Source organism: Sturnira hondurensis, unplaced genomic scaffold (assembly GCF_014824575.4).
Source record: "Sturnira hondurensis isolate 20B ecotype Veracruz unplaced genomic scaffold, ASM1482457v3 Scaffold0006413, whole genome shotgun sequence".
In the NCBI taxonomy this organism is placed as follows: Eukaryota; Metazoa; Chordata; class Mammalia; order Chiroptera; family Phyllostomidae; genus Sturnira; species Sturnira hondurensis.
This window is the reverse complement of record NW_028079044.1, coordinates 37,894,628-37,917,319: the sequence shown is the minus strand read 5'-3', so window position 1 is coordinate 37,917,319 and position 22,692 is coordinate 37,894,628. Positions and strand designations below refer to the sequence as shown.

General features: G+C 38.9%; 1 protein-coding gene across 1 annotated transcript in view; it reads right to left on the bottom strand.

Annotated features, from left to right (window-relative positions):
• LOC118988778 (U1 small nuclear ribonucleoprotein C-like) overlaps positions 1 to 22,082 on the bottom strand; it is a 69,832-nt gene extending 47,750 nt beyond the window's left edge. The window contains exon 1 of the mRNA XM_037048738.1: positions 21,888 to 22,082. Coding sequence (XP_036904633.1) covers positions 21,888 to 22,082 — 195 coding nt within the window. The remainder of the gene's footprint in view (positions 1 to 21,887) is intronic.
• Between the last annotated feature and the right edge of the window lie 610 nt (positions 22,083 to 22,692).

Below are 22,692 nucleotides of genomic sequence, written 5' to 3'. Positions count from 1 at the left end.
GAAATAGGTGTGCAATGAATATTTGTCAGACGGTTTTGTAGATTTGTGTATTTAGTCAAACAGGAAAATAGCCTGAGGGAGAGCCTACTGCCAAGTAGGTTGAGTTTTAGGAGCCAATAAAAATGAAAAAGCAGTTTTAAATCTTTGAAGAATTGATTGACACCATCTCAGAAGCAGCCAGTTTAGCAGCACAGGTGGAAGAGGTGGGGCCATTCTATTTGTGAGTCCATAGAATAGGTATTATCTTGTGACTCTGCCCTCCAAGCATCTCGTGGTTTCACTTCTAATGTTTTAGTTATGTGTATTTCCCAGGGCTTCCTTCACTGACTTTTCATTGCCGTCTTTCCACTGTCATGTTATCATATTACTTGAGATCTGCTGCAAGGCTACCATTTTTGTTGAATGTGCCTTGGGGAGAAAGTGCTTTTCTTCAGTCCCATCTTGGATATCTCAGTAATGTTTTGCCTTTCCTCTGGAATTAAGAAAAGTACACTTAAAATTGGAGAACTCTTTACTTCTGGAAATTTCTCATCTGCTATCTTTTTAAATGTTGCTTCTTAACCATTTTATCTTTTGTCTTCTGGAATTAACGTTTAATGATATGTTAGACATATGAGGTCTGTCCAGAAGGTATCCAACCATGTAATGTGAAATATAGAGACATTTACTGAAAAAGATACAAAATACAAGAAACATTGTATGTAGGACAATGATGCCTCAGCCCTCTTCAAAGTAGCCATCTTAGGACCTTACACAGTTCTCCCAATCGCCATCGGCTGCCCCATTGTATTTTCCTGAATCTCGTTTATGGCCTGAAATCTTTTCCCTTTCAAAGGTGATTTTAGTCTTGGGAAAAGCTAGGAGTCAGGCTGATTGAATCTTTGCTGCATCTGTGGGAAAAGCAAGGCGTCAAATCTGGGCTGTAGTAGGGCTGAGTCACCTGGGTGATTTGATGTTTCACCAAAAAACTCTAGACAAGACATGATGCATTCGTGGGCATGTTGTCATGATGAAGCTGCCAATCACCAGTTACCCATAGCTGCGGCCTTCCGAATCATCTGAATATTTTCCACAGAGGAATGTTCAAGCTTAATGCAAAATTTGATGTAGATTTGTTGCTCTACTCACTAAGTCATTTTGAATGTGATGACCACACAGTATACACGCTTACTCAGTGGTGTCTACCACCCCCGCCGACTAGTACAGTGAAGTCATCATTGTTTACACATTCCAGTTCCTCTCCTTGGCTGCCAGGTTACATCAATGTGCAAACCATTCTCATGATATTAACAATGGCTGGACTTTTTCCGGACAGACTTTATATAATCTAACCTCTGTTTTGCATACCTTCTCTCTCATTTTTGTCTTTGTCCTTCTGATGTCTGTGGGAAAATTCCTCAGTGTTATTTTCTAAACCATTATTACTCTCAAACCATGTCTACAACCTGGAGTATGATTCATTGTTATTGTTGATAATATTTCAATTACTGTTTATTGCCAAGACTTCAATCTAGTTTTTAAAAATAGTACCTGATTCTGCCTGTTTTCATTTAATAATTTATTTATTTCATATGAACAAAATCAACCTTCTAATAATTGATTCCAATCATCGAATGTCTCTCTTAATTTTGGATTTCCTTGTTTACTATACAATTCTGGTTTGAATAGATTTTCTTTTTGTTTCTCCTGACAGTTTACCTTATTTTTGACTCCAGCTTTATCTTAGATTTTATTTCTCACTGCCACGAATTTAAGAGGCATTACAAGTATCAGTCAGATAAAGAAAATATATCCAACTCTGTCAGTGTGAAGAACTGCAGAACATTAAGCATTAAAAATAAGTCATAAAAACTACCAAAAAGAAAAAACAGAATATCTAGAAAAATATTTTTCCACCTCAGCAAAAATACATCTTAGAAGACAATAAAGTAACACCTTTAGAAAACAGTGGGAAAATGATTGCCATCTTAGAACTTTATATCCAGCTAAACTGTCAATAAGAGGGCAAAATAAATGTATTTTCAAGTATAAAGAGTAAGTCATCACCCAGACTCTAGGGAAAACAACATGAAAACTTAATTCAAAGGGAATGCATAGCACACAAGCATACAGGAGGCACAGAAAATTATTTTTAAGATTTTAAGTAGTTAAAGTTAATTAATCATTGGTTATTTTTTTAAAAAATATGATATCTAACTTTTAAATTATTTTATATTTATTTTATACCTGTAAAACTAACAATCTAGGCAACAATAAAAATATTTCCACAGAAAAATACACTTTAAAGATGACAGTATTAAGTTTAGAATGCATAGGTCATGCATCTTCCACTTCTTGTTAGAGTAACCCACATGTTCCCCCACCTCCTTCCTGTTCTTATGTGACATCTGGGTAGGTCCAATGGAAATTAGTGGAGAAAAAATCATGGGTACAGCCAGCCTTTGCTGATTGATTGTTTCTTACTTGTGAAACAATTTTCTGTACCAATTATTTCTTTGCAGATGACAGAAGCCATTTAATCTAATGACCATGATAATTAATTTTCATTATGAAGCAGATTGCTTAATGATGCTGAAGCCTAGATTTCATTATGGAACTAAAACGCAAAATTTGCCTGCACTCCTAGAACATAACTTTCAAGTTTGCTAAATCAGGGAGTAAATGTGATCATTACTTTTCTTATAGAGTCACCTGAGGCGAAGTTCCGGTGAGAGTGTAAAAGGTTGTAGAAGATTTTTGTTTGTTCGTTTTTGCTTTCTGAAGTGTGAAATCAGCTAAGATTCTTATAAAGAAGTGTCTGACCAGCAACATCAGCATCACTTGGGAACGTGTTAGAAATGCAAATTCTAGGGCCTCCCCGTAGACCTACTGAACCCGGAGCTCTGAGGATGAAGCCCAACTACCTGCATTGTTCATAGGCCTTCCAGATGGTGCTGATGCTGGCTAAAGCTTGAGAACTACTGGTTTAGAGAACAAAGGAGAGAGGCAAAACAGGCTTTCTTTTTCAGTATTATTAAAATATAGGTAATATACATTATTGTATTAGTTTAGGATGTGCAACATAGCTGTTTAACATTTATATACTTAACAAAATGATCATCATGATAAGTCTAGTAACCATCTGACACCCTACCAAGTTATTATAATATTATTAAGTATATTTCCTATTCTATATATTACATGCATAAGACTTATCTTGTAACTGGGAATGTGTACCTCTATTCCTGTTCACATTTTTCATCCTTCCCCTTCCCCTCACCAGACCATGAGTCTGTTTCTGTTTTGTTTTATTTGTTTATTTGACTTATTAGATTCTACATATAAATGAAATCATACAATATTTGTCCTTTTCTGTCTGACTTATTAGACTTAGCATAATACCCTCTAGGTCCATCTGTGTTGTCACAAATGGTAAGATATCATTCTTTTTTATGTCTGAGTAATATTCCATTATTCTTTACTGATTTTCTTATTGGTGGACACTTAAGTTGTTTCCATATCTTGGCTATTATAAATAATGCTGCAATAAACAGAAGCATATATACATCTTTCCAAATTGCTGTTTTATTTTTCCTTGAATGATAACTAGAAGTGTAATTCCTTGGTCATATATTAATTCCATGTTTTGTTTTTTGAGGAACCTCTGTACAGTTTTCCGTAGTGGCTGGACGAATTTGCAGTCTCACCAATAGTGCATGAGAGCTCCCTTTCGTCCATGTCCTCAACACTGGTCCTTTATTGACTTTTTGTTAATATTCCCTCTCACAGTTTTGCAGTGATACTCATTGTGGTTTTGATTTGCATTTCCATGATGATTAGTGATGTTGAGCATAGTTTCATGTGTCTGTTGGCCATTTGTATGTCTTCTTTAGAGGAATGTTTATTCAGGTCCTCTGCCCATTTTTTAGTCAGATTGGTATTTTTTTAAGTTTATCAGTTCTTTATATTTTTTGGATATTAACCTGTTATCAGATATATGAGTTGCAAATATTTTCTTTCAATGATGCCTTTTCATTTTGTTGCTAGTTTCTTTCACTATGCAAAAGCTTTTTAGTTTTAGTTTGAAAGAATTCATATCATTAAAATTTCCATATTACCCAAAGCAATATACAGATTCAGTGTAATCCCTATTAAAATGCCAGTGACATTTTCACAGAAGTAGAACAGATAATCCTAAAATTTATATAGAACCACAAAGAATAGCCAAAGCAATCTTGAAAAAGTAGAGGATGTTGGAAGTATCACACTCCCTGATTTCAAGCTAAACCACAAATCTATAATAGTCAAAATTACATGGTACTGGCACAAAAAGAAATACATAGATCAATGGAACAGAAGATAAAGCCCAGAAATATACCCAGTCTGATATGGGCAATTAATGTATGGTAAAGGAGGTTAAATACATACAATGGGGAAAAATCAGTCTCTTCTATAAATGGTTTGTTAATACTAAGCAGTTACATGCAAAAAAGAAAGAAAGAAAGAAAGAAAGAAAGAAAGAAAGAAAGAAAGAAAGAAAGAAAGAAAGAAAGAAAGAAAGAAACTGGACTACTTTCTTACATCACATACAAAATTAAACTCAAAATGAATTAAAGATTTAAATGTAACAGCAGAAATCTGAAAAATCCTAGAAGAAAATGTAGACAGTAAACTCTTTGACATTGATCTCAGAAATATTTTTTGGCTAGGTCTCCCCAGGCAAATTCAACAAGAGCAAAAATTAACAAATGGGATTACGTAAAACTAAATAGGTTTGTAGTGCTCCTTCCTTAAGATATGGTGGGCTATAGGTCTTTCTGTATTTTGAAGGACTTCAACTAAAAAACCTGAGAGCGATATTTGGTATACCAGAGTTCGTTGTCTGTTATTTAGAATGTTCCATACACAAGCTAGAATCCAGGTAGAGATTTGTAATTTGGGGTCAAGAGACACCTTTAACCTTCTGATAACAGATGTTGTTATCACAACATCTGATAAGTGGGTTTCAATAGGTCTATGATCTCAGTAAAATTGCAGGCAGTTTTAATGTACTTGTATTCATTCAGTTTTGGAGCAAATGTTTATAGAACAGCACTTCGGGTCAAGACCTGTTCTAGGTGCTGGGGTTCCAGTAGTGACTAGAAAGACAAAATATGTGGTAACGTTCTCTAGTGGAGAGGCTAGCAACAAACCAACAAACGAGACCATAGTGCCATGTGGGATTATATGCTATGAAGGTAAACGAAAGGCCTTACGGGAATAGAGGCTGTCTGGAATGTGAGAGGCTACTATTTTATACACTTGACCAGGGAAGTTCTCTAAGACAAGCAGAAGAGCAAATATCTGGGGGAAGAGCATTTCAAACAGAGTAAACAGAAGATGGCAGGCAATTGGTATGTCTATAATTGGGTTTCAAGGAAAAGTAAGAAAGGCGGCTAATAATGAAGCCTAAATATACTTGGTTGTTTTCACTGTGCTATATACCCTTTCTTACTATTTCTCTCCAGAGGATAGTTATCTGAAAAGACCTGTGTCTATACGTGCTTGATAGCAAGACGTGTAGCTTCTACATGATGGCAAAGCTACTATACTATACCCCAGGCTGGCACCTTGACCAGCTGTGCTTGTTCTTTTGGACACGTGACTGGATCAATCATTTCACATGAAAGCCATGGTCATATAGCTCTTGATGCTACTGATACTTTTCAGAGAGGGAAGAGGGGAGAGACAGAGCTTCCTTGTTTCAACTGTCATCCTTAGTGACATAAATTTTAAATTGACATTGATTGAGCACTTTCTATGTTCCAAGCACTGAGGCATGTGAATCACCCAGGTTTCGTTCTTTTAAAACTCATTTTTGGTTTTGGTGGTGATTTAAAGCACACTAGTATGTGAGCTCACATTTTTACCTCTCTTTTCATTCTTGAACTTTCCCGGAGCAATGCTTTCCCACAGTAGGCACACAATAAATGTTTGTTCAAGGAAGGAGTAAAAGAATGAAGTATTTTCTATAAGTCATAGAGCTGGCAAGAGATGAAACTGGGATTTTAATCCCATGTATATAATTCCAAAGCTCTAACTACTGTGCTTCACTGTGAGTTAACTTGGAATGGAATGAGGGGGAAAAGAGGAAAATATGAAGGTTGAACATAAAAAGGCAGCATAGAAGAAGCAACTCATCTGAAGCCATTAATACAGCAGTAGTTGCAGGTATCTTCTCCATGGCTGAGCTTGATTTAGGCTTTCTTGGGACTAAGCAGGAGACTTTAACGATTCCAGTTCTCTACTATAATAGAGCAGACTGGCAAGACTGACTTTCATGGAATAATTAGTCAGCAGTATAATAAATTATGTGGGATGGCATCTCATTTCGTACTGTCTACTCTAGGGCTTGCCATCTTTGGAATCACAAACATGAAACTTGCAAATGACAGCATTATGTTAGAAACTGAAAATATACTGATATAAGAATGGCCCTCATGCTAGGTTTAATTGGTTTCAGTTAATCCAAATTGCCAACATTTCTAATTTGCTGAGGCATACTACTCAAATACAATGCAATGTGTTGAATGTGTGGAGAGGTCTCCCCTCCCCTCCCCTCCCCTCCCCTCCCCTCCCCNGGGAAGGAGAGAGGGAGAGAAACATCAATGTATGGTTGCCTTTCATGTGTCCCCTGCTGGGAGTTGGCCTGCAGGGAACCGGCCTGCAACCCAGGCATGTGCCCTGGCTGGGAATTGAACCGTGATCCTCTGGTTCGCAGGCCCGCGCTCAATCCACTGAGCTACACTAGCCCGGGCTTCCTCTCTTATGTTTAAAATTTACTTTTCCATTTCCAATTTTGTGTTTGTAACCTTACATTTATAATCTACATAGTGTTATTTTGTAGATGTAATTATATCCACTTTACATGTGAGAAAACATTACGTAATTTGTGAATTTGGGGGGGAAGATGGAAAGAACTTCCATTTCATAACTTCAAGTACCTTGTGTTTTTTGATGTGTCCACAGGTCCCAAGCAAAATCTCAGGTTAAACCATAGTTTCTGGTTTATGGAGTATAATGAATAATTATGTATTAATTAAAGTAAAGGTGGAAGAAAATGTAAGTCCCTATTGATGTACTATTTTAACTTAGGTAGTTCACTTTACTTTTCTATACTATGGGAATAATAATGCAACTTAATATATTAGGGTCTTGGAAGCATTTTATAAAGATAGGATTATGTTAAAAATATAGTTTTGTGAGATTAGATGGGCTTGGGTTCCACCAAGCATCAGGAATGTTTATCTTTAGGTAGCATTTCCTGCCTACTCTTGAGTAAGTAGTATTATTGTGGTTCTGTTGGTTTTTGCCTATAGGTCATACTAACAATTTGCACAATATTTGTCCAGATGTTGCTGGTAGAATACTACTCAAATACTCAAATAATATTCTTTCATGAAGTCATGAGGAAAGCATAGGAGGATGAGGTGTAGTGGTAATATTTATTGGAACAAAACCCAGCTCATTTCATGAGGCCAGATAAAATTAAAACTAAAATTATCCTAATTTAAAAACCAGGTAAGGACACTACAAAGAAAGAAAATTATAGGCCAGTATCCCCAGAAAAACATAGATGCTAACATTGTCAACAAAATATTAGCAAACTGGATCCAACAATACTTTAAAAAAATCATATACCATGACCAAGTAGGGTTTATTCTAGAATGCAAGGTTGGTACAATATTTGCAAATCAGTAAACATGAGACACTACATAAAAATTTGATAAAAACCACATGATCATATCAATAGATGCAGAAAATGCATACGATGAAATCCAGCACCTATTTATAATAAAAACTCTCAGCAAAGTGGGAATAGAAGGAACATATCTCAATATAATAAAGGCCACATATGACAAATCCACAGTCAATGTTATACTTAATGGGTAAAAGCCAAAAGCTATTCCATTAAGACCAGGAACAAAATAAGAATGTCCACTTTCACCACTTTTATTTAACATAGTACTGGAAGTCTTAACCACAGCAATCAGACAAGAAAAAGAAGTAAAAGGCATTCAAATTGGAAAGCAAGAAATAAAATTGTCATTATTTGCAGATGACATGGTACTATGTATAGTACCTAAAAATTCCACCAAAAACTGCTAAAACTAATAAACAAATTTAGTAACAGCAGGATAAATATCCAGGAATCAGCTGAATTTATGTACACCAATGATGAATTTTCAGAAAAGGAAACTAAGAAAACAATCCCATTTACAATTGCATCAACAAAAACAAGACCTAGGAATGAATTTAACCAGAGATGTAAAAACCTGTAACCAGAAAATTATGACACTGAAGAAATAAACTGAAGATACAAATAAGTGGAAGCATATACCATGTTCATACATAGGAAGAATTAACATCATTAAAATGTCCATTCTACCCAAAGCAATCTATAGATTCAATACAATTTCTATCAAGATACCAATGGTGTATTTCATAGAAGTAGAACAAATACTCCACAAATGTATATGGAACCACAAAAGACCCTGAATAGGAACATCAATTTTGAGAAAGAAGAATATAGTTGGAGGAATTACCTATCTGATATCAAACAATAGTACAAGGCCATAATAATCAAAACAGCATGGTACTGGCATAAAAACCAATATATACATAAGTGGGATAGAACAGAAAGCCCAGAAATAAACCCACACCTTTGCAGTCAATTAATATTTGACAAAGGAGGCAAGGGTGTACAATGTGGTAAAGAAAGTCTATTCAATAAATGGTGCTGAGAAAGTTGGACAGATATGTGAAAAAAATGAAACTAGGCCACTGTCTTATACTATACACAAGAATAAACTCAAAATTGATTAAAGAGCTAAGTATTAGACTTGAAACCATAAGAACCCTAGAAGAAAACATAGGTGGTAAAATCTTAGACATTTCTCATAGTAATATTTATTTCTGATGTGTCTCCTTAGGCAAGGGAAACAAACAAATAAAATAAACAAATGGGACAGCATCAAGGTAAAAAACAATTGCACAGCAAAGGAAGCCATCAACAAAATGAAAAAAAAACAACCCACTGAATGGGAGAACATATTCACCGGTGATACATCTGTTAAGGAGTTAATATCCAAATTTCATAAAGCACTTATACAACTGAACACTAAAGAAAACAAACTATCCAATGTAAAAATTGGATAATTTTTCAGGATATCCAATTGGATAAAACTGGATAAAAATTCAGGCAAAGGACCTGAATAGATACTTCACAAAGAGGACATTCGAATGGCCAATAGACGTAAAAAGATGCTCCACATCACTAACCCTTAGAGAAATGCAAATGAAAACCACAATGACATATCATCTCACACCTGTCAGAACGGCTGTCATCAATCAACAAGCAACAAGTGCTGGAGAGGTTATGGAGAAAAGGGAACACTCAGGCACTATTGGTGGGAATGCAGACTGGTGCAGCCACTGTGGAAAACAGTATGGGGATACCTGAAAAATTAAAAATAGAACTGCCGTATGACCCAGTAATTCTACTTCTGGGAATATATCCAAAGAAACCCAAAACACCGATTTGAAAGAATGTATATACCTGTATGTTTATTATTTACAGTAGCCAAGATTTGGAAGCAGCCCAAGTGCCATCAGTGGATGAGTAGATAAAAATGCTATGATGCATTTATATAATGGAATCCTACTTGGCTGTAAACAAAGAAGAAAAAAAAAGAAGGAAATCTTACCTTTTGTGACAACCTGGATGGACCTGGAGAGTATCGTGCTAAGTAAAAGAAACCACACAGAGAAAGACAAATAGCATATGATTTCACTTATATGTGGAATCCAATGAACAAAGTTAACTAACAAAATAGAAACTAACTCATATATACAGAGAACAGGCCAGCAGCTGTGAGATGAACAGAGGTTGGGAGGCTAGGTGAAACAGATGAAGGGATTAAGCAAAAAAGAAAGGAAAAACAAAACTCATAGACACAGACAACAGTATGGTCATTACCAGAGGGACAGAGGTTGGAGGGAAGTAGAAGAGGGTAAAGGGGGGATAAATGGTGATGGAAGGAGACTTGCCTTGGGGTGGTGAAGACTCAAGACAGTGTACAGATGATGTGCTATAGAATCGTACACCCAAAACCTATATAATTTTATTAACTAATGTCACCCAAAAATTCAATAAAAATAACAAAAATTAAAAGAAAATGAAATATGACCACAGAAGGTCTAACTGTTACCTAGTGGAGGCAGGGTTAGGCAAAGCGCTAGAATTCTGAGCTGAAGGCCTCATGGCCGTTCCCAGCTCTTGCAGTCCAAGGGGCTGAGTTGGAAGGGAGTCGTTGGCTGTGAAGCTGGTACGGTGTCACTCAAATCTAGCTCAATGACTGGTTATAAAATCCCAGGTGACACAGGAATGCAGAGCTGCTGGAGTTTTCATTAGTTCTCTTTAAACCCAACCATATTATGTCTTTTTCTTTATGCATTAGTAGAGTTAAGGATTATTTACTCAGTGCTTGTAAAATTTTCAGTTTTCATCCAGCCTGGGATAATACTTCTGATTTTCTCCTGCTGGTGGGTGGGCAGGCAGGGGGCATCCTTATTTGCCTATCTGGCAGCACCGTTGGGAGTTATATTTATGGACTGGAAACTTGGCAAGGCTGATATTTTCTCTTGGTAACAAGACGCTGCTCTTAATTTTTACTTATAAGACTCCACGGCAACCAGGTGGAACATACATCATTAGCTTACTGAATAATGGATATATTTTAAACATGACTTAAAGTTGTTCATTTATAGTGTATTCAACCAAAGAAAAGGTTTCATGCAAACCCAGCTTTCTGCAGAATTAACTAAGTCAAAACGAAGCTTTTTTTTTTTTTGGTCAACTTTATTGACGCTCATTCAACTTTCCAAGAACTAAAAATTAGCTTCCTGTCTTGACTGTTTGGAATTACTTACTGTCATCTGTTTCAGACATTAAAAGATGTGATTCAATATTAGCAATAAGGCCCCTCTTCCTCATTTGGCAGGTGTTAATTATTTAAACACTGCTTATTTTAATTTGTTTCCAATCACCCCTTGGAGGGATGTGCTTTACAGGTTTCATTATATGCATTTCTTGAAAAAAAAAAAAAGGCGAAAGGAAGGCAACCCAGAGCCTTCAAACTGAACCTCACCATCTACCTATTGATGGGAGGGCCCGGCAAAGCTGTTTTTCATGTATTATGGTCTTCCTGATCTCTGATGATGGAATACAATATACAATACATCATTTTGTATCTTCCTTATAATAAGGAGTTGCTCTCGTCGCAAAGCCTCAGGTTCCTGCATGCTAATGATCCTGGCTGACTGGAGAAAGTCTTTGCATTTCTTAATCTGTCAGTTAGGAATGGGCCACAGACAGACCATCCAGAGCAATGAAAAATACAGGGAAGACATGTCAATGAAACCCCTCCTTTCTTGCATTTTGGTATCATCTTCTTTGTCAATTCGTGTTGCTTTGTTCCCTCCGGCCAAACTGGCTTCTGCTGCATGATGACTTGTTATAAACAGCCCTGGGCTTGTGTTTCCCCCAGTAAGATGCTTGTCAGAGCTTCCTCTGCTCAGATGGTACCGCCCTGTGTGTGCTCAGATGGAAAATCAGCTTTGCACTGGGCAGAAATGCTGGGGTCCCTTAAGTCAGGCCTTAGTCTAAGTCCTTGATAGAAACTTTTTCGGAAGACTAACATCTAAATTTGAAAAGCAGAGGGAGAAGGAGAAAGAGAAAAAAGCTTTCAAACCCCCCCTGGGAAAGGAGAAACTGACAACCCCAGGTTTTTTTCACTTGTACACAGCAAAGTAATTTCATCTCAGTGCAAAATGGAAAAGGTGGGTGTTTGTTTAGATTGAGGCCATTTGGTAATGGTTTTAACACTCGTTGAAATCTCCAAGCCCAAGTATTCCAGGGAGGAAAGTCTCTAATGAACACTTATCCTCCCAATTAAAACTTCAGTCCCAAAGAAAACGTTACCTGATAGCCTCCTCCTATTTTCAGTTTTTCCTGTGTTTTTATCTTTATGAGTGGTGGCTCCACGTCATGTTTTTTTTTTTCCCCCAGTGAGATTATTCTTCCTTTGGCATCCAACACAAAGCCAAAAAGGCTGATCTCCGAAGTTGAAGAACGGGGTTCATCCAACTCATGGGCACTTCAGAGTTGAAGGCTGGAAGAACCAATTGAATTTCTGGATGAAATAACTTCATTTCCTTGACTGAGTGGAATAGGGATTTATTAAGTCTTTGTAAATAAAATTTTAATAAACAAAAGCCTTAAACATTTCAAACATGACTCAGCTCTCTAAGTTCCCTGTTATTCACTTAGGTTTTTTTTTTCCCCCCGAATCTTTGAGATCATTTTCATTTTGGTGATAAAAGGATCCTGTGGCTAAAGCGGTAGTAAAAGTATAATGTGAAATGCGCTTCGTAATGAAATCATGATCAATAGCCTTGCTTGTCATTCTTTTCCATGTGGTCTGTGGAGCCTGGGAAGATAATGTGTGTCTTCATTGGAAGTCATCACAAGGTTTGCGGGTGGAGGGACTCATGTAAATGAGGAAAGGGTGAGAACTAAAGCCTTTGAAAACATTTCAGTGGTTTTTCTTTTTCTCATTCATTTACTCAACAAATGTTCACTGAATGCATATTCTGCATAGCGGGAAAAAATACACCTTTAAATAAGATGGCTCAAAATCGAGTGCATCAGACAAAACTTGTGAACAAAGAATCTGAATCAGTGTGTCATATAAGCCATACATACAGTGTTCCAGATGAACAAACCCACAAAGAGAGAGGCTAACTTTCTGGGGGGGCTAGGAAGTCTTCCCAAAGGAGGTATTTGAGTTGGGTATTGAAATAATCAGTAGGCATTCATCGTGTGGGAATAGTGATGGGTTGGGGGAACTTGGGGTAGATGGGTTCCAGGTGGAGAGGAGTAAGGGCGTTTGGGATAGCATTGGTGACAATGTCAGAGGGTACTCAAGTTTAGAGGGCATGTCAAGATGTGCTTAGATTGTGAAAGGCTGTGCTGAGAAGTTTGCTTTTTTTCCTTCAAAGTGAGTGGTTCTCCATCAGGCTTTAAGCAGGGACAGGTAAGCGTTAGAGCTGAGTTTTAGAAGATCATTCTGATGGCCGAAAGGAGGACATATTAAATAGTGGAGAGAGAATGAAGGCTGGTAATCATTGAGAAGGAAAAGAGACCTTAGCTAAGGCTTTCGCAGTGGGCGTTGTTAAGTCAAACACTGTGAAGAGTCTGAATTTTATCCTACTTCTTTTTTAAGTGTATTTTATTAATTGTGCTATTATGGTTGTCTCAATGTTTTCCCCCTTGCCTCCCTCCTCCTGGTACCCCCTTTCTCTCTAGCAATCCCCCCACCCCTTAGTTCATGTCCATAGTTCATGCATATAAGTTCTTTGGCTTCTCCATTTCTTATAGCATTCTTAACACTCCCCCCACCCTGTCTAGTTTATAATCCTACTTCTAAGCTAACAAATGAGTCTGCCATAACTTTATATGCAAATGCTGATAGAAGACAGACATCCCAAGGTTAGAGACAGACACTTTATTACAGCAAAAACAGCAGTCAGAGCAGAGGACTGCATCAGACTCTCAGTCCCCAATCCCCATAGAGTGACTCAAGGAAGGCTGGTTGTAACCTATGTATATAATGGGGTGTGTCACAAAAGAGGTCCTCAAATTTTAGTAGGCTGATCTTTTACAGGGTTGTTAGTACATCTTCCATCTCTAAGAGAGAGGGAGATAGAGAGAGAGAAAAAGAGAGAGAAGAATTAGTCATTATCTGCAAGGTAAGCCAATCTCTTCCATGAGAGAGGGAAGGCATCTCTAGGTTTATTCCCCGGGGAGGTGAGTAACTAACTGTCTGTGGACAGGTGCATCTGTAAATCTCTGCAGAAGTATATACTATCTCTAGCTCCCTAGCTTGTCTGCTACTTAAACTTATGTCCTTTGCTCAGAAGGCCCACTGTGTACTAACATGAGAAATCTATGGAGGGTTGTTTCCCAGCATGGAGATGGAAAGGAGGGGATAAAAATGAAATTTGTGAAGGAGAATTGTAAAAAAAACAAGCTGATTAGGTGGGTCAGAAGTTGGGGCGGGAGGCTGACGGAGGCCTCAGGTGTGGCTGAGGTTTCTGGTTGTTCCGTAGATCATGAGTTGGGGAGGGTTGTTTTTGTTTATTGGCTGGTTGGTAGTGGTGGTTGTGGTGGAGAGGGAATGCAGATGCAGGCACGAGTTAAATGTTTAGCAGTTGCTTTTTATATCTCAACTATGTCTGAACATACTATGGGGTTCTTTGAGAAGTGGTTTTTTTCTTTGTATCATCTGTGATTGCACAAGTAATAAGAAAGGAAAATACAAATAGTAGGCAAAGGGAACCAAAGTTCTCCATCTCATATGGACTCGGGCTATTTTTGGAGGATGTCTGTGATATCCTAGTAGACACGGAGAACTAAAAGCTCTACATGACTCAACTCCTACTTTGGAAAAAGGACTTGAACTTGCCTGCGGTAGAGCCCCTTACATACTTCCCATCTTGCAAATTGCTGCAGCAGCTTAAGCTCTTACTCCTACCAAGCAGATCCTTGGTGTGCTCTGGACATGTGAGAAGTAAAATGGTACACATTGGAAATTGCCTGGTCCTTTAAAGGCTTATTTTGTGCCACTATAGTGGCAGAGACTGGGAGTCTGGGAGTCCCTTTTTCATTTTTATGGAGTAGTTACAGTAAGGTAGGGCTGAAAGAGGCGGACCAAGAGTCAGAAGGTCAGGGTAACAGTCTTAGTCGTATCATAGACTAGTCATGGAGACCTGAGAAACTGCTAGGGGACTGGAGTCCTTGATTCATCTTTAAACTGGGGAATAGACCTGCCTGCTCTGCAGTGCTTTGACAATCAAGTGAAGAATACTACTTCCTGAACTGTGACAGTCTTGGCAGTTGTAAATTATTACCACTATTACCATTGCATTTGAACCTGAATTCTGCAAGCTCTCAATAAAGGTGCTTAATAGTTATCAGGTATTTGAAGTAAAAAGTATTGGCCCAGATTTTTCCCCCTTCTCTCTTTATATGAGATATCACTTTCTTTTCCTTTTCAAAGCCCATGGGACAAGTAATCATGGCTTTTTACAAGTGTACGTGCCTTCCTCTTGTATGTATAGAATATTCTAGACAGTTTGTACTTAAATCAAGATAAGGCAAATAGGATATTGCATTGCAAATAGATAAGAAAGTGTCTTATCCTCCCCTCACTGGGTTTAAAACATGAGAACTTCTTGGGGAAAACTTAGTAATTAGTGTTTTTCTTTTTTTTCTTTTTGTAGAGGTTTAGTTTTAAGTGAAAGCTTTCTTTTTCATTGGAATCTCGGGTATTTAAAATACAGCTTGATTAACCGTGGTATCAAATAGCTGTATATTGTCCAACGTGCAGAAGGTGCTCTGTCTGGATTATTATTAAAATATCAGTTGTGATTGTATCACTTAGGGCTGGATATTTAATCTGAGAAAATAAACTGAGTATGTACCTTTCTCCTGCGTTATATAGGATTTTAGACTCTAACATCCTTTCTGGTGTGTAACTGCGTACTGGCTGCTAAATACACGAGACTCTACTTGATTCTAATGTAATACATCCAACCTTTGTTACAACTTGTTCTCAAAAGTCCACATGCTTTCCCTCTTTAGTCAGTTTAGAACATTACAAGCTATCTTTATCTTTAATTATTGCTCTTTTCTTCTACTCAGTGCACAGGCCAGTGCTGGGTTGAGTTTACACTTTCAGTACTGCTTGACCGTGTGAATCTGTGCATTTTATTTGAGGCTTGAGCTGGTGATGGAAGCTGAGGAAAGTCCAGTTTGGTTTCCCAAGTGCAAGAGATGATACCTGAGGTAGCTCCATTCTGACACGGGTAGATCCCCAGACGAATGGGGGGAATGTTGATGAGAGGAGAAATAATGCTTTTCAGAGAAGTAGGGAGACCTGTGTTAGCATAGCAAGGGGTCTAAGTGACACTTTAATCCAGAGTGACAAAGAAATCAACTAACTGGACTCTTGAAAGCACCGTATGTATCAGGGGCAAAGTAGGGCAAGAAGCCTGTCCCAAGTTGAATCTTGTAGCATCTTTGCCCTGAGGTTGTGCTCCTCCCACCTGAGGTTAGAGAACAAGTTCTGAGAAGGGGAGAGCCCCGGGGCAGGAGAAATGTCAGCTCAGGGAAGAGGCGTTAATGGAGTTTAGCTCAGATTTCATTTCATGGAAAAGAGATCAGTCAGTATTATGAACTACTAAATGTGACTAGATTGCTTAAGAACTAGGGAAGACTTACAAACTCCTTGGGTTATTTCCTCTGAATTGCATGCGATTTTTATACGGCCTTTCCAGTTGAAGGCATGCTGTGTTGAATAACAGATTGGCGATTTTAAATGGTTCTGTTTCACACCTGTTAAGAGTTAATAAATTGTAGCCCTTCTCTTTGCAAAACTTTTCCCAAATAATCTAGATATTGCCCTGCCTTGGACATTACAAACAAGTCCTTTACACTTGGGACTTAAAACAGCTACTTGACTAGTTGTCTGAGTTGTGAGAATAATCACCCAAGTTCAAAACACCTGGAATCCTCATCAGTTCTAGGGAAACACTGCTGCCATTGTCCTTCGGGTGGTGTGAGCTAATTGCAGGGTTACTGCGCAGTAACCCTTTATTTGGGACTAATAAAATCATACCTCATCGGAAAGTGTGGTGCTTACACGTTGGACTCTCGCGCCTGCTCAATAATGTTTGCATTAACAAAGAAGAGAAACAGAAACTCTCTTCCATTGCTCAAAAAGAAAACTTAACCTATTTATACTCACAGCCATAGCTACAATATTTCTTGAGCAAGACTGTACAGTGTGCATGTGGGTACACACAAATGAGGGTAAGTGAGCATGTAGTTCCATAGCGAATAAACTATCGGGGCATCTGGAGCCTGGAGCGTGGTGGTGCCCATGTGTATGGGGGAGTGTATTTGGTGGCAGTGAGGACAGCTTGTCTCCATGTCATTTCAACATAATAGGCAGGAGAAGCACAGCCGAATCTCCCCAAATGGCTAGTGCTGTAGTTTATCTTTTTCAGTGTCACTGGATTGATCGATTGTTAAGACGTCTCATGTTTTTAAAAAGAGACAGCCTACTGACAAGCAAAGTGGGTATTTAAATAAAAATCTTCACTGAGGAAAAAGCCAGGCAGACTGGAAAGAAAGCTACTTAAAATATTGTTCTGGAAAACATGACCACCTTTTGCTAATCTTTTAATTCTGAGAAGTAGCAATGAGTTCATTGGAGGGCAAATCTCATGTTCCTGATAAAGCCCCATGACCCCTGGAGGGGATCACTTCTGTCTTGATATCCAGGGGCATCTATTACTGTCTGTTATCACTCACTTGCCAGTGTATCTCATCTTGTTTTGATCTGATATTTGCTCCTCGGTCAAATCTTTTGTTGCACTTTGTTTTGCTGGCAAGAAGCTCAAAATATAGTGGGGAATGAGACATTCATTTTTCATTAGCACACTGACTTCTATAGGGTAGGTGCTAAAAAACCTGTCTGCTGACTTGATTTGCTGTAGAATAACTTAAGAAGAGTTAAAGAAGCAATTTTCCTTCTTTTCCGAGCAGTAAACAGCCATTAGGTTGTTATTGTAATGTTGCCTAAGGCCAGGTTTTCAGGCTAAAAGTGATTGTGAGCCATCTATCAAGGAAATAGAATTATTTAGCACAATAAACATTTTGGGGTATATTTGGCCTAGAGGAAACTTTTTTTTCCATCAGCCTGATCCAAAGTCTTCAAATAATGACTTATTTCTTCCCCCTCGTGTTTATGTCCCTGGCTATCAGGGAAATCCAAGTCTAATCAAAAAAGGCAGAAAATGTAGTCTAAATATAGATTAATGGTGAGTAAAATGCAGGGACAATTTTGAGGGTGTCTCTTAGAAAATTATCAATGAACATTCCAATATAAGTCCAGGACTTCAGGACTTAAGGACTTAGATGTTAGGTGAAGGCTCACACTCAGCTCTGTACATGAGTAAGATCACAGGTTACTCCAAGTATCGACATTCTGTGAGCAGAAATGTTTCGGCCCGCAAGGTTTGCTACACACAGAGAGAAGAGCTCAGCCATCCGAGTGCCTCAGGAGCCTGGGGAGTTCTAGAGTTCTTAATCAATTGATTTCACATTTTTAGGCTTATTCCATTTCCTATTCTAAAGACTGAAAGAAAAACATCAGTGCTTAAAAAAAAAAAAACAGCTTAGGATTCTTGCTTTTATCTTAGAGAATGTGATTATTAATGGCTCTTTTAGAAGTGTGTTTAAATTTGGAGGCATTTTCCCCCTGCCTTTCTTCTTCATGAATCTTGAAGCTGTAACCAGTAAGCTTTCTCCCCTTTTTTCCAGACTTTTCCCTCTTGCTGTTTCAAACCCTTAGGCAAGCCTTTCATCCTCTTTCTGTATGCCACAAAATAGAGAAGCTAGTTTGAGGCCTGTAGGTTTTTGTCTGTGTCGAAGGCAGGGATCACGCCTTGTTTAATGCAGCCACACCCACTGGTCAATCCATCTCTCTCCTTTCTGTAACCGTCAGCTATCCCCCACCAAAGTACTTTGGCACCTCTTTTCTTGCAACCAAGGCCCAAGGAGGTCAGACAGCCTCTCTTGCTTTGCCAAGCATCACTCAGCCTCAGCTGAAGTAATGTTTACATATATGATCATTCCATGCCATTTAAAATATGTAATGGATACTGTGAAAACAATAGGCATATTCAGGCTCCAGTGCTGTGCACAAACGGGAGAAATATTCCAATACTCATATCAGAGCTTAATAGGTATAATTTTGCTCATGATAGAGTAATATGCAGCAGCTCTCCCCAGACTCCTGGGTAAAACAAAGAAGTGGTTGTCAACCTTTTCAGAATCAGATGTTAATGATATTTCGTGTCTTTGTTGAGTCTGTGGAAAGCAGCTACTGCACCTAGAAGGGAAATGACTTCCATACCAACCGCCCTCAGCCAAAGTCATTGGGCTGGGAGAGCTGGCCCGGGTCCATATTTACATTTCAGAGCGAGGTGTGAAAGAAGATTTCAAGACAGAACTGACTGAGCTGCCTCCCACTTGCCTTACCCCGTGTTCCATCTTATCAATGCTATGAGGGGGCTTATTATTTCCAACGTATAGAAAGGGAAAATGTAATGTAAACAAAGGGCCGACGTGTTCTGGCAAAGGAGGGGAGTGTTTCTGCATTTCGCGTATTTTTGGAAAGCTCTGAAATCCCAAAGTCATACATCTTCCAAGGTTTGGAGGGGAGTTTATTCAAGCATGGCAAGGACTCAGCAGCTCCAAGAGCTGTAACTTTGCTGCATCTGTTGTTGCAAGCCGTGAACTATTGGGGAGTCTTTCTCGGCTAGCTGGGTGTCAGGAGAGTTGGCTTTTCACGTCCTCCTAAGCCCTCCTTTTTATCATTACTGTATGCCTTCCCTTCAACAAAATTCTATTTTAATTTCTTTTCAGAAAGGCTTTAATTCTAATTTCAAGTCCACCCAAAAAGTAGGCCTTGCCATACTGCAGGGTCCAGCACAAATAATGCCTCTGTTTTATTATAAACTCTTTTATTACAAAATCATAAGCATGTTATTCTGTAACATAACAATATCACATTCAAGCACACCGTAATGACATTTTAGGTGAAACGTTCAGATTAAAACTATAAATTGTCACACCCATATTGTTACCCTACCAACTAAATTCAAGCAGGCCTTACTTACTACTGCTGAACACTGTATGCTCTGGCTGCTGAGAATTAGGCCAGTTTTTTTTTTCTTTTGACCAGATACCTATAATTTTAACTTTAAATCTTAAGACGTTGTTCAACTAACTATTAAGACTCTTTTGTAGGAAAACACGAGCTCTACTGAAAGTTTAAAAAGCAGAGACTATCCCACAATCACTTTCTAATACTATGCTTACATAGAAATACCACTTTCACAAAGATTGTAGTATGTCTTTAAATAAAGGCCTTCCCACGGTTGTCCAAATTAAAGTCAGAGATGTCTCCCCCATCATGCGCACCCATGTGTGAAGACTATGTCAGCTCAACTCTAACTGTGAAATTTTTATTATGTAAATTAAATCCTAAGCGGCATGTTTGCCCATGTGGAACCTCTCATGTTTATATATGTACTTATGTCACAGTTCCATCTAAGTTCTGAAATACTTTATGGACCTGACTGTGATTGAACAATGTGGTAAGTAAGACGTTTTCCAGATTTGGCCAATTAACAGAACTCTGGCACAACTAAGTCAATCGTTGGAGTTGTGCAGTCTGTTTCTGATTGTCTTAGCTTCGTGTCTTGCTACTCAAGGTATTGTTCGTGGACCAGCAGCACTGGCGGCACCTGGAACTCGTACAAATGTGGAATCTCAGGCCCCACCCAAGGCTGACTGAATTGAGTGCCTGTGCTGCTGGAATGACACCCACATTGGACCAGAGAGGATCTGGTGGGCCCTAAGTTAGGTGTTCAGGTCATCTGGAGTGTTCAGCAGCTTTTGGAGTATATATTTATTTATTTAATTATAGTCAGGAGGGAATTATTTTATATATTAATATTAGATATTATAGCAACGTCCTCTAGGTTATAGCATTGCCCAAAGAACCTGCCTGATTTCTGAGCAGTATGCTTTTAGCAGAATGTGACTCCTTAATTTATTAGTTTATGAGTTTCTGATGGTGACTCAGTGAGGCTTGGGGAGAATATGGAAACAGTCTGTACATTTACAGTGAAGTTTCTCAATGCTTTAAGTGAAATGCTTAAATATCATTGGAAATCTAAAATAATAAAAACAATAATAGTATAGGCAGTATTTATACAGCACTTAGTATGCGCTAGGGACTCTTCTAAGCACTTCACAGACATGAACTCATTGAATCTTCCTGACAATTCTATGAGATGTTATATTATTTGCCCACTTTATAGAGGAGGAAACCAAGGCATGGAGAGATAGTGACTTGCCTAAGTTCACCTCCCTAAAAAGTGGAGGAGCTGAGATTGTTCGAATTGCCTTATAGAAATACTAGGCGGTAATTAAGCAGTAACTTCGAGCTGGGATGGTCTTTTAGAGTGCAGGGGTCCCCAACCCTTGGGCCATGCCCCAGTACTGGTCATCGTTCACATTCTGTTAGGAACCAGGCTGCAAGCAAAAGCTCGCCTGAGCTCCGCCTCCTGTCTCCCCTCCCTTCCCCCATCCCCAATCCACAATGGGGTGAGCGAAGCTCACCTGCCCCCCACCTTCCACAAAACCAGTCTGTGGTGCCGACGTTGCGGATTGCTGTTTTAGAGCCAGTCCACTCTCTTGTTTCACATATGAGAGAAGTGAGGTTCGCAAAAGCCTTTGGGCTCGTATAACATGACAGCTAAATTTGTGGCAATTAGGCATACATCAGTCCCTTACAGTTTGTACACTTGGACTCCATCGTCTTCTGGGAAACAGGCAAGTATCTTTCTGGGCAGGTACCCTGATGTCATACCAGTGACGGCTTCAATTTGCCTCATTACTTCAAGGGAAGAGAATGGCATAAATACAGGTGATAATGTCCATACATTGGGTGCTCTTCGCTCCCTCTTTTTTACACCTCTACTCAACCCTGCCCAGACACGTGCAGTCGCGCTGATCACTGTGATGTGTGTTACTTGTTGACGTGTGTGCTCCCCAGCAAGCCTTGAGAGGCAAGGCCCTGTGTCATTCTTTTTTATGACCCCAATAATTACCGCGGAATATGACCCAGTGTAAATCATCGCCAGGTGGACAAGTGACTCCTCCTCACCACCGCTTCAGGTATGCAGTCCAGGTGGGTGTGAAGCGCAGGTGGCTCATGCAGGAATGGAAGGAACTCAGCCCGAGACTGACGTGGAGAGGTGAAGAGTATAGTTTCCCGGATCATCGGTGGTGGTGGGGGCAGTGACTTGCGCATGTAAGAAGACAGTTCAGTTTTTCGGCATTGGCTGTTTCTTTCCTGCATCTCTTTGTGTGTATGTTTTCTGGTTTGGTTATACATTCTCAGAGGCAGCAACTCCCTTTTTTAACTTCTTTTGTACAGTACCTGGCTTTCTAGTACATCTAGAGAATTGGTGAATGCTTATAAGGCTAATAATTGTTTGTCTTCACCTTGGAGAAATTATAATATTGCCCTGTTCTAGAAAATGGTCAGTTTGAAGAATTTTTAATTACTTAACTAGGTTAATGGAATAGCACTAAAGAATCTGTTGGTTAAAGTCATAGAAATAATTAGAACATAGATGTTTCCATTCTTACTGGCCCATGGTCTTGAAGTAATGTCATAATTACTTTTAATGAACAAGTGAGCCCTTACTAGTACAAAGAGTTCATGGTCAGAGTGTTTCCCAGTTATTCTGGGGAGTCCCACAAGGTTGGCTCCTCTATTCCATAAACCAGTCTGTCAGCTGTAGTTATCACTTGGCTCCTGCTTACTTTTTTCTCCTGCTCTAACTTGCACTTTGCCACAGCTGCTGCCAAGGCCCTGGCTGCAGTGTCATGGAGCTGCTGAATACGGCATGCAGGAGAAAAAGCCAAGAGAAGTCATTTGAGAAAGAACGAGAGGGCCTTGTTCC